Genomic DNA, 13,434 nt, shown 5'->3' with positions numbered 1-13,434 from the left:
TATGTATTTGCATTACTTTAGATAGATCGTTAAATTTTGCAAGAAACCAACACCGCCACCACAACAATAATAATAATATTAATAATAATAACTAAAAATCTGCGAAGACGAAAATCGAATTCAAGTAAAAAAGAAAACGATTCTTACATGTCACTATAATTTCATTAAGTTTATTAGACAAAAATAGATAAATTTGACAAATTCGTTTGACGCGCTATTTACAAATTTAGATCACTGTATTTACAGAAAGAATAGCACAAACACAGGAAAGACAAAATACCAGATGTCCCAGGGGAAAACAAAAGATATAACACAAAGCGTGATAATGTACAACAATAAAGAATATCCTTCCACAGGGTTTATCAAGTTACATCAGTTGTTCTGAATCGACTGAATGCTACAGTGAAGAAAATTATTTTTCATTGTCCTTTTATTAGTTTGTTCGCTTCCCCCCCCCCCCCCCCACCCTACCCCCCAAGACCCCACCCCGGAAAAATGTCTTGATCAGGCTGAAGAAAGAGCCGTTAGAACTCGCTGCGACGCCTCTTGCTGATTCCTGGGACTGGAGAACAGAGAATGAATTGTTATAAATTGCTAAACCTTGAAAACCCATTAATTACCTTTGTTTCCAAACACACCTAGTCCTTGATTTGGTAACTTCAGTGCGGAGTAGCAATTGTGATTTTATCCAAAATCAAATCTGAAGTCTAATAACGCGTCATATTGATACTAATATGATTTTGTAGCTGCAATAATAATAATAATAATAATAATAATTGTAATAATAATAATTGTTATTATAATGATTGTTATTGTTATTCTCCTGCTAATGGTTATAATATAAAAGTCCCTCTAAGGAGTACAAAATTAGGACATTCCAATGGGAAAAATCCTTTCAGCAAGACGAGCCCCTGGGGTCTTTTTTCCTTGGGTTTTCTCGCTAGCACGCGGCATAGGCCCTGGTTATGCTTGGTGACTTGATAAGTAGTTACTCTCCAGAGAGAGGAAATTATGGAGCAGCGGAGAGCTGTGAAGCTTCCTGGTCACCAAAAACGCGCTACTTGTTTTAATCGGCAGTTCGCGTGCATGACGAACCAATTGAGCGGGTCCCAATAGGAGTCGCTATGATGTCAGCGGCGACTTGAGTTTAAATTGAAAGATGTCACCATGCTGGTTAATCCACCACATAAGCGACCCCTGTCTATCGGTGACACGTGAGAATAAAATAATATAGTTAAAAATAAATGTTGAATCGGTTACAGTGCAGGGGCCAATGGAAAGAAAACGAACGATCGCTTTGATATAAAATGTAGAAAAGATTATACAGTATATTCCTAAAATGTAATGGTTTTCCTCATTATTCTGAAGAACAAATACTGTACGGAATCAATAAGACATGATGTAATGGAGTTTCATTTACCTGTCATGAACTGGTCGGAAAGATGACTTTAACGCCTGTGTCGGGGATTCGGCCTTTTGCACACTTTCACGCTCTAAAAGAAATGTACGCAATGAAATAACAATACATAAGCTTGTCTTGTTCTGGCCTTACACACGGCACATTAAAAAAAAATAACAAAACAATACAAAATTTAAAAACTCGTCGCGTTTAAAACCTTATTCATTTTATTAATGCGACTTTTATTCGTTTTTGTACTCAGCTATAACTGTATATGCAATTTAAATAGTTTTATTTTAAAAATGCACTGAGGATCAATCGAAATAAAGTAATAATTTAATATAGTGTCTTAAGTACAATTTGTTATACCTATGTGCTTCGGACTGAGTTCCTCTGGGACTTTTTCGTTGCTGAGTGCCGCTACAGATGATACAACCACCGAGGTCGGCTGTTGCTGTGTTTGGAGGTGGTGATTATGATGTTGATTTACTCCCAGAAAAGACCTCACGTTCAGCAGGGAATTTTGGCCGAGGAAAGCGCCATTTGTCCAGTTGTGGAACTTTCCAATCTGGCATGTGTACAGTCCATGGCTGGGGAGGAAAGCCGGGTGCTGGATCTGGGGTGAAGCGTGACTGGCAGGGACAGAGGGTGACGTGGCTTTCTGGGAACTATCGGGGCTGGTTGCTGTCTCTGCTAAGGACCATATTTTGGGCTTATTATTTACTGGTAGCTGGAAACTTCCCTGTCCGCTGGGAGAAAGTACTCTAGTGCTGTTGTTATCAGACGGCATTTTGCCGACGGAAATCGTGTCTTTTGATTTATCAAAGGCTTGGAGGGCCAATGCCCGTCTCTTCTCCATACTGTCCAGCTCTACTCTATCCCGGCCCTCTGATTTGTCCTCGTCATCCTCGTTACTCTGATCTCCGTCGTTGTCATCAATTTTATCAATGTCTATGCTCTCCAAGTCAATTTCTTCCTCGTCCTCGTTCTTCTCCGTGTCACCTTCGTTATCGCTGCCGAATATGTTGCTGTCTTCATCTTCTTTGCTTCTCGCACCCCACGTCACCTTGTTCTCCTTCTTGAGTCTCCTTCTGGCATTCGCAAACCAGGTGGAGACTTGTGTGAGAGTCATCTTTGTTATTATAGCCAACATTATCTTTTCTCCTTTTGTCGGATAGGGGTTTTTCCTGTGTTCATTAAGCCAGGCTTTAAGTGTACTGGTGCTCTCCCTTGTGGCATTCTTGGGTCTAGCAGGGTCTCCATACTGGAACTGCCCATATGGGTAAAAGGCTGGACTGCTATGAGCTGCGAAGCTAGCGGGGTGAACGCCTGGGCTTTCTTTAAGTTCATATTGGGATCCCTGGAGAGAAAAACAATACATATTATTATTATTATTATTATTTATTATTGATGTTATTAATGATGATGGTGATAAATAGATGTAAAAGCATGTGTAAGCAGACATTCCCAATATACATATTTAAGCCTCCATAATTAGACAAGAGGCCTAGATTGGCAACCAACTTAGAACTTTCCTGCGCCAATTTCCCCATGTCATTTCCAGCAATACACCGGTACTGGTAGATTTCAGCACAGGTTATGTGATTTGGCACATACGACTAAGAATATTTTATTACGTAACATTAAAACAAAAAAAGGTATGCGTGGTTATTTTTCTTATCATTCCACGTTTAATAAGCTCTGATTCTATACATATCTTCATCGGTCAAATAAGGTTTGTTTTGACCCGTCACGACAACAAAACAAGGTTGCTAACGATAACTGCAGCATTAAGATACAAGGAAGCGAGTTTATTGCCAAATATTTCTGTATGTTTTCTGTCAACATTTGTTCTGGTTCATTTGGATTCACATTGCTAATACACATATATCCATACACAGATATACATAACAAATAACATTTATGTAATTGTACTTAAATCATATCCAGGCCTCCTTACCTGACTATATTTATTGCCGTAGACTGTTACTTGATTATTGCTTAAGGTATTTATATGTAATTGTTCTATTTGACATAAACCGATTGAAGTACTATTATTACAACGTTACAATTACTAATATAAAATATCTCCACGTATTATGTTTATCACCATGTATCTGCACACATACACACTTTATGCCGACTATACAATGGAACGGCAAAGTTCACAAACAGTACATACAGAATTGATATACACTCATATTGTTTCCGTATCGTTTTTAAAATACATGTATGTTTTAAATAAAAACTGGATTTATGAAATGTGCCTCCATGGAATTAATATAAAGTTAGGTTATATGATTAACAATGTTTAATTCTTTCGTAGGCTAGATATTAGACAGCGAAACGCATTTTCTTTTGTACAAGCTTTTAAAACGAAACGCATATTTGGCAATTTTGTATTGTCTAGTGTACAAGTATGTAATCCGCTGAAAACTGTGGCCAGTACATTATAATTATTATTATTATTATTATTGACATACTGAACGTGTGTGTGTGTGTGTATATATATATATATATATATATATATATATATATATATATATATATATATATATATATAGTAAGTTTGTTACTGTAAGTCTACATTCCATTCTGATGCATTTATGTTTTATTTTATAGAAAATTATACGCAGTATTTTAAAATAGAATAATAGATTTCCTTTAGCAGGCTGCCAGGAATGGGAGAATTAAAAATAACAATAATAATAATTAAAAAAAACGTTATCATTTCAAGAAAATAAAAAATATAGTGAATCGGCAATGGAATATTGCATAGGGCATAATAAAATAAACGACATTGTAGTGCAGCGACATACGAAGTAAAGTTTCGCCTAAGGTTGCTTCTTGGGTCCTTCGCGTTAGCAACATTTCGGCTGATTCACAGCGCGAACAACATACTCAAAAGTACCAATAACGCATTTTATTCCAATCACTTCGATAACGGTGGCAGATTCGCAAAAAAAAATATTAAGTAAATGCAGCTCTTACCATCTGAGAGAATAGAGCCAAGTCAGCACTGGTGTAAGGTAGAAATGCACTGTAGTTGTGCGCTGCATAGGGGTTGGCGTACATGCCCAACATCGACGTGACTGCAGCAGCTGTAGCCGACGGATTTCCCCCAATTTCGGAGCTTCCACTGCGGGCAGACGCAGCCAGCACTCCCGGACGATCACTTCCGTACATCGCTTGGGTGGCACTTAAATACTGAGGGTAGCCCAACTGGGAAAAAGACATTTCCTACCGCAATCTTACAGCAGAGTCAGGGCGAAGAAGAAAAAAAAATAAGGAAGTCAAATTGAAAGTGTTGAAGCACTGGAGAACGGAGCAGAAATGAATCCGCTCCTCTAAAATCTCAGTTCTCTGTTTTTCGCTCCAAGTCCGTTGGATGTGATCTGATCAACAATTGAGCTCCAACTGATGTGTCTGCCCCTAGGTCTTGAGCTGATCTCTCAGATACAATTTGAAGTTGATGCTTTGATTGGCATTCCACTTGAGCAGCAAGCCCCTCCTAGTTGGAGCATGTGGTTTGAGCATTGGCTGGGACCATTTTTTTGCGTGTTTCGTGTATTGTACGTTAAATGTTTAGCATTAGATTCTATTCACCGAAGCCCTGTTTGTTGTATGACAACCTGTCTACACGATTTTACAGCTGTCTGACATTAGAACAATAAACTTGAAAGCTGTACGATCTCCTTTTAATTAATCCACATTGCCCAAAAAAAAAGTGCGGACAAAACCAACAATTCAGAAGTTGTAGGTCCGTGGAAAATTTAAAATTTAAATATGAATATAAATAACAAAACTAACAGTTACTAAACGGTTAAACAGCAGGTCCGTCGAGCTTTTTCGTCCTCTGTAAACTGTTACCTTAATCATTAGCAGAAGTAAGCGCACGGGAAATATTGCGATTGTTCTACCTTTTTAATTCAGCGATATGTCGGCTGAGTAGAAGGTTATGCGAAATAAAGGCAAAGGTAAACCAACATAAATTCCACTTCAAACTCTTCTTCAGGAAAGAAAAAACAAACAAAGAAAAGTACATGATTCTGATACAAGTGTCATGCTAAATAGCGAAATAAAATGTCAGTCTTTTTTAGAACTGTCATTTTATATAACTATAATTAAAGCAATTGAAGCATAGTGGCAATTGTAATTACATTTAGTATTAAAATAATAGCGCAATTTTCTGTTTATAAAAATGTTGTGTCAGATGTGAATAAAATATATTTGTATAAGTTTATATGAGTATCGTGCAAATAGAACTTTATGTAAAAGTAAGTAACGCAATACTGAAGTAACTTTTTCCATTCGTATTTTCACTGCAGGTAAAAATTCCGAATTTATCGTCTGCGTCTAATTATGGCGAACATTTTATAATCCCTTTGTGATATACCTTTGTGAAAGGACGAGAGCGAAAGAGGGGGGAAAGTGTGTGTGTGTGTGTGCGCGCGCGCGCGGGCGTGAATGTGCGCGCATGTGTGGAGGTGGGACGTGGTGGGAGGGGAGGCATTGATATGTTTAGTGTTTTTTTTTTGTTAAATTGGCGTCATTGTTTTGGCTGCTTAATGGAGATAATATTTGACAGGATAATAATCTCACAGTAAAGAAATATGGGCATTAGATGTGACTGGAAACTAAAAACAGTCACACCGGGAAGCAGCCCGGATGTAAAACTACCTACTCAACCTGTGGTGTGACAGTGGCGCGTTCTGATTTCACATATCTTCACCTTAAAGACATTTTTTTTTTCATTTGGCCATACTTTTACTTGAAGAAGGACAAACTTATATGTATTGTAATGGTCTGTATACAATGTGTGAAGAGCTCTCATTAAAAGTAAAAAGCAATATCCAGTAAGACGTCGCAAATCCATTACTGCTATAAAACCGACTTTGTTTTACTTAATTAATGCATTGCATTGCTAAATTTAAGCACGCGTTTAAGATAACACCCGGAACAATTACATCAATTGAACAATTCAGCAGATATAATAATTTCTGGAACCAGAAGTAACTTTTTGTAATTTACTTTAATGCAGGTGTTATCATTAAAACAGTTTTAAAATAGTTCTTGCAACATTACATTTCATAAGTCACAACCACTACTACATTATCTATAGGCTAGCTACTGTTGATTTTTAGATGAATGAGATACTTGTAGCCTATATTAATTGGAGGTATAATATCTGTTAGTAAGCAGACAGAAAATAGTGCGATTAGTTGCATGTTATAATAAAATGTGCAATTTACTCGGCTGACCCATGTGGTTATTATATGTGGAAATATATAATCACACGCACCTTTTTTTGGAGTTCTGTGGATTTAAATCACCTAACTAGAGGTCGTGGTTGTTGAAAGGATACTGTAGATTTAATACTTAACTGCTTAGATGAAGTCAGTGATTTTGATCTGTTCCAGATGGTTGAGAGTGGATATTGCGACGCGAGGATCTGTTAAAAATATCTCAGGGCACCGATGGTAATCAGCAGAACACATCAGAAAGAAGGAGGACTGGCAATCGTGATAACCTGCTGGAAATGTGCATGGTTAGAGATGGTGGTGATAAAAGATTGAAAGTATCTCGAAACGGGGATGACAGGGATGGTGAAAGAAGACACCTTAAAGCAAAAGAAGAGCTGGGGGTGAAATGTTAAGAAAACTAGATATCTATTTTTTGCGAGATGTATGACTCTCCTTTTAAATAAACACCAAGTCCTTATACGCAGTACAATAATAATAATTAGGTTTGATCATAATTAATTGCCTGTAGTTTCACTTTTGATGAGATGTGACAAAACAAACTGGTGCTAATCTTGCATTTACGTTTTCTCTGGGCAACAGATTTTAACAGTGCTCGAAGCTTGCAGAACTTCCTTCATTTCCTATCCTCTTGAACTCTGACTGTGGGAATGCAGGAAAACATAAAATAACCGTAGAAAACACAGTATTGCAATTTAATAATAACTGTTGTTTTTGTACCATTACGAAGACATTATCGATCAGACTCCCTTAAAATAGTTTTTCCGCTTCCCCCCCCGCGCGCTACTACACGCAACAGCGCGCTCCGCACGTGCACACAGTTCGATGCAGGCTCGCGCTCGCGCGCACGCACTCAGTAAACACTGCAAAGTGCACAAACACAGCTAAGGAGCCTAAGGGCAGGGCACGATCCGACTATGGTTTTTAATTATATTATGAATTAAATTTAAGTTGATAATAATTTTACTTGCTATAGTTTGCATGCAGCCGTGTTGCCGACGCCTAATAACTGTGTCATCACCAGTTTACTTGCTCATTTTTTCCAGGACATACTTGAATTCAGCTTTTGTTCCTGGGTGGGAGGTACTTCTTAGTCTGAAATTACTTTTATGTTTTGATTTCACCCTAACTGAGTCCATGTTATCCAAAGGCAATGTCAAGTAAATTCCCCCAACCCAGGTGTAGCTGGGAGCCATGTGCACCGGCAAACTCATGTTATACAAATGGAAGCGCTGAATGCTATTCAGTCGAGCTGTCAACTTTTAACAACCAAACGGAAAGAGATCAAAGCGAAGAAAGGAGTCTCTTCTCTTGCTAGATTATAACCTTTACGGTTTGAACTGCTAATACTATTAAGGAAGCGGCACATCTCGCAGTCACTTGGCAGAATGCTCGGCGGTATACACCGCTAGGCTGAGTATAGAGCCACCTACGAGTGCTACTCAGTCATCTGCATTTTGTGACTTTTTTTTTTTTATTAATGATAAACTTTCAGTTTTGGAGCCGAAATTAATACCGCCCTAACAAGCTTCGCTGACATTATGCGTGCTTATAAAATGCTTAGCATTAAGTATATTAAAAGAAACCATGCACTGATGAGCCATAACATTGAGTAAAATATATGGAAAGTAAATGAAAACAGCAAACGGGTTAACAGACCCAAGTTACTGTAACACACACACACACACACACACACACACACACACATATATATATGTGTGTGTGTGTGTATGTGTATGTATGTATGTATATATATATATGTATATATATATATATATATATATATATATATATATATATATATATATATATATATATAGGTATGGCATTCTTGATGAGGTTGTAATAAAGTGCTATCTATATCTGTTCTATATAGGTATATGAATCTAAATAAACTTTACGCATAAGAAGTAGAAGATTCTTTGTACATTTTTTATTGAACAAGTGTAGATGTTAAAACTAAATTCATAGCCTGAGTTCCACTTCCTTCCACATAAATTCACAGTCTGTATTTACTCGAGTGCATTGATATACTTAATACACTCCAGAGAACTAGTGACTGGATTTAATTGTGCATTGCACACAGTATTCAGGAAATACTTGGCAGGAAGTGGTATTATTATATGACATTTGAATTCTGGGATATGAAGTTTGAATACCAATAGTATGTCCCAGTACAAGGTATACAGCAAGACTAATGAAAATTGCATATATGCTAAAGTATGTTCCTGCATTTTACATACAGAATATATAGGCATTTTCTTAAAAAAACAACAAACAAAGCAATAAATATAAAATAACATTAATATGGGTTTTACATTTTGAGACAGCAGACAGAAGTAGGTAACACAGGACAGGGGAAGAGATAAATGTTTTGAGATAACTGTCCTTTTTCACATTGGCTGGGTAGGTACAGACTTTACAAAACTTTAATTAAATACAGAAATACAAAAAACAAATGAATACCAGATGTTTGGGTTCTGAGGATAGGAAATGCCTGAACTTGTTGGGGTTCAAGGAACAGGCTTGGGGGCTGTGAAGGTTATCACTTCTTCAGGGTTACTCTGGGTGAAGGAAGGAAAAAAACAAGAAGTTGCATCCATCATGAGGAACAGGCGGATATATGCACACCCACCTAGATCACCTGACTATCCCCCAAAGATGGCCACACCCATCACTTCATTTTGAAATAGCTGTTTATATCTGTTCATCTCTTTATATTTAAGATTATGAATAAAGTACTGCACTTGGCTGCGTCAGACTCACCACCACACATGTCCTTCTCTGTCTAAGGAGTCGGATGACAACTGATGTATGTCCTCAGATTCCTGCTCTCTTGTTTTCTTTACTTCCATGTTTTACAGACACCGCTGCTTGCAGAGCTCAGTTGCAGAATGCCAGATCTGTCTGTGGTGCAAATCCGTTTGATAAAATCATGCACACCAAGGCTTGTGTAACAGAGCTTTTTCTTAACGAAGGGCTATATACTTGATATGAAGGCTACCAATTTCATCATTTATTTTTCCAGCGAAAAAGGCATAATAATTATTTGAGGTTAACTGACAGCATCCTTATAAATTATTTATATAAGCTGAGGGGCGAGACAGTAACAGGAAGTCATGGAATTACTATTGTCATGGCAGGGTTCTCCTGACTGCAATTAAAGTAGTTTCTAAAAATGTAATACGCCTGTATCACTTTGGCTGGAGCAAAACGCTGAAAGCTGATTTTTTTTTTCCACAAGAAGCTGGAGGTGCTCAATCAGCACCTTTCAAGGCACTTTAACTCTCGTTCAGCTCAGGGGCACTTAAAGTTCAGTCCCCGCGTGAGATGAAAAACACGGGGATCGACAGTCAGCGCCGTGGGGGTCAGTCGCCAAGGTACAGTGATGTGCCAGACCTCAAGCAGATGGACTCCTGCAAAGAGTGGGAGAAAGCCGTGTTTTCAACTCCCAATCTTAGCTATTAAGAAACTACCGCAGCACTGATGTTGACTGATATCCATGCACAGCCAAAGATAATCCTTAGTGATTGTGCTCTGTGGCTCTTTTCAACCTACTTTACTTTGGACAGAAATTAGTCTTTTTTTTTATTTAAAAAAAAAATAAAATTCTGAAGATGGAGCATCATATTGTGTACCCCAACCTGCGTCTTTTACGGCAAAAACAAAACACAAGAAATATATAAATCAATATACTAGAGAAATAAGTAAATGAAATATTTATTTAGGCCGAGGCTATTCAAATGACCATTCTCAAGGTCCGAGTACCTGCTGGCTTCTCAGCCTTCCTTAACTTGTGTGCTGGGCGAGAAGCCTCAGTAAACACTGAGGTACTTCTTAGTCAGTAATTATTAAACTAACTACCTGGGAGAACTGAAAACAAGGCCTGGGTTTGGAATCGAGGTCAAGATTTGAAGAGCACCGATTCAGGCTTTTGATAACAATGGATGAGTCATAACATAGACAATCCAAAGCAAGATGCATATTTTCACAACCAAGTTATTTATGAGACATAAAAGCATGGCCTGGAACTTCAGGTCTTCATTATCTAAGGATCTAGGTGTAGAATCCACCTTCTAGGTTCTCTTCATATAACCAAAACAGTGTGGTTATTTTAGCTATGCATCTTCACACTATATGCTAGAGTAACAAGCCAGGGACAGAACCTACATCACCTCAGCATGCACAACGTACAAGGCAAGAGGGTTTGTATGCTATTATGAAGAGTGTATAGCTCAGGGAATGAATCAGTCCCTCATCGTAACTGCGGGGGTGACATCACCATCATCATGGAGTCAAGCTCAGTGCTCTCTGCTATACTCCACTATACTCTGTTATACTCTCTTCTTTAGAATACCAACAGTAACACAATTTATAGTATCTAGGTCATGGTACCAATGTAACTCATATTCTGCACTGCACTCATAAATCATCATTGAACACATTCTCAGTCATATATTTTCATATCTGATACAACACTGATACAAAGCCTATAACACAACAGATGTTATTCAGCAGTTAGGGCAGTAAGTAAAATACAGTGAGGATGGGATGCCAGTCCACAGGGTGCAAAAACACACAAGATCACACACTGAGTGAAATTTAGAGACGCCAGTGCATGCAAACTGCATGTCTTAGGACTGTGGGAAGAAACCCACGTAAACACAGGCAGAACATGAAGACAAAGAGCTTGGGCAGGAATCAAACCAACAAGCCACGACGGGAGGTGTGAGGCCACAGTGCTACCCACCGAGCCAGTGCACAGCTACCTGCAGAAGCTTGTCAAATGTATCTGCACTTGCAAGGAAGTGGAAAGTTCGAAGCGCTCTTCTTTCCTTGTTATCGTAGAACTTTGGCAAGTTCTAGTCGGAATTTCCGAGGGCCAGGGGTGAAGATCCAGCGAGGCCATCCTTACTCACTTGATGTATGACTGCATCACGCCTGTGAGGACAACTCGCCCTAAAAAGCCAAAGAAAAACTCAGGGATAACACATTATAATCTACAAGATCTAGATCTACTCCTAGATCTTCTAGATCTGTTAGTGAAATTAGGTTAGCCATTGCAACTGATATTAATATTAGCCTTGGAATCGTACCTCCACTGTGTGAAGCTTGTGTGTTCCTCTTGTGCTGTGAAGACTGCATTCCAAGTGATTGAATTTACTAAAGCTGCCCATAATGTGCAATTGTGTGTGCCCAGTGACTGACTGGCATCCCATTCTGAGTGTTCCCCTGCTTTATGCCCCATGTTGCCAACGAAACGCTCCAGGCAAGCCTGTGATCCTGTGCTGCATGAGATGTTGGAAAATAGATGGTTTTTATTATTGCTTAATCATTTTGTTTCATGACCCAGGAACTATTTCTGTCTTTTTATACTGAATGACAAACTAAACTATAGAAGCTTTTACACAGAAGTACCAGAACCTGGTAACTGGACTGTCTGGGCCAGGATTTTTGGTCATTTTCTTGTGCCGCTGTCACAATACGATTCAGGAACTGGGACCTTTATGCTAAATAAGCACGAGAGATGCTAAAAGTTCATGAGTTAAAATTCACTCATAATTTCATATGAAACTTAACCACCACGCCAACACAAAGGAGGGTAAATAAAATGTTTTTGTTAATTATTTGTTTGTTAATGAAGGGCATCGATCACGATCCAAATGGTTATGCTCATGATTATTATTAATGTTAATATGTTGTTTTCCACAGCATAAGAAACAATGAAACGTTATCCCGCTAATAAATGTTTCACCATTGGCATCGGCGATATTAGACAAAAGTATACTGGTTATCCATTGAATTATGGAGATATAAGCAAAAAATGTATTAATTGATTAATTAAATGTAATTAAGATGCAAAAATAATTCCATCTGCTCAATTTTTGCTCCACTACTTTTCTTCTTCTGCTCTTCCATGTAACTTCCCCATCAGCGCGGGTGCCTGTGGTCAACCAATCAGTAAGCTATCAGCCACCAATGAGCAACCAATGGGTTTGAGAGCCTCCCCGGTACCTTGTGTTCAAATCAAAAGTACCGAGTTTGGAGTAGGTACTAAAAAAGGGTTCCGGAATTGCCTCCGAGGAACTACAATCAGGCAAAGTTCCTGCAGTGTAAATACGACAAAAGTCCCTGGTTCAGGAAAGAGGTTCCGGTTCCAGACAAAAGTTCTGGCAGTGTGAAAGCGCTTTATTAGCATTGAATCATTTTGAGCACTTTGCTTAGTGCGTGACTTTGCTGTGACGATGCCTTCAAGACAAACAAGCAAAAGACCTTTCTCAAAAGAAAGTATTACTCAAAAGGCATTTATTAGGTTTTTTCTTTCACATGGAGTCCTATTATACAGATTAGCACATTTAGTTTGTGGGAATGTAGTCATTTTATGAAAGAATAAACTATGCAAAACTCTACAAGAAAAACCACCAAAAATGTCTTTTTCAACAAACCCACAATTTCACTGAAGGCCACAAAACAACATTCTATTCAGATCTAGTATATGCTGGATAGGAATGCAAATGGAGGGCTGGACATTTGAAAAGAAGAGTATTTTATGAGTAATAAAAAGCACATGTATTTCAGGAATCAAAGGGGCCACTACATTTCACACTCAGGCTGCATCACACTGCCAGGAATGCTGCTGAAACCTGTCATGAGCTATAATAAGAGTGAGAAATATCGGAGCTGCAGATGAACATCGCTTAGCACACCATGCATTTGCACAATTGAATTGCAAGCGATGTGGGTGTGGACAACAGGTCAGCCCATCCTGTGCTC

General features: G+C 38.4%; 1 protein-coding gene across 1 annotated transcript; it reads right to left on the bottom strand.

The window, feature by feature from the left end:
• Positions 1–454: 454 nt before the first annotated feature.
• On the bottom strand, positions 455–5,119 carry irx1a (iroquois homeobox 1a). Its single transcript, XM_049026338.1, has 4 exons — positions 4,391–5,119; positions 1,769–2,759; positions 1,421–1,493; positions 455–562 (listed from the first exon to the last, which is right to left on the bottom strand). The coding sequence occupies exons 1-4, from the start codon at positions 4,634–4,636 to the stop codon at positions 505–507; spliced, it is 1,368 nt and encodes a 455-aa protein (XP_048882295.1). The 5' UTR covers positions 4,637–5,119; the 3' UTR covers positions 455–504.
• Between the last annotated feature and the right edge of the window lie 8,315 nt (positions 5,120–13,434).

This window comes from Brienomyrus brachyistius, chromosome 9 (assembly GCF_023856365.1).
Source record: "Brienomyrus brachyistius isolate T26 chromosome 9, BBRACH_0.4, whole genome shotgun sequence".
Lineage (NCBI taxonomy): Eukaryota > Metazoa > Chordata > Actinopteri > Osteoglossiformes > Mormyridae > Brienomyrus > Brienomyrus brachyistius.
The sequence above is the reverse complement of the archived record's forward strand: the minus strand, read 5'-3'. Positions and strand labels throughout refer to the sequence as shown.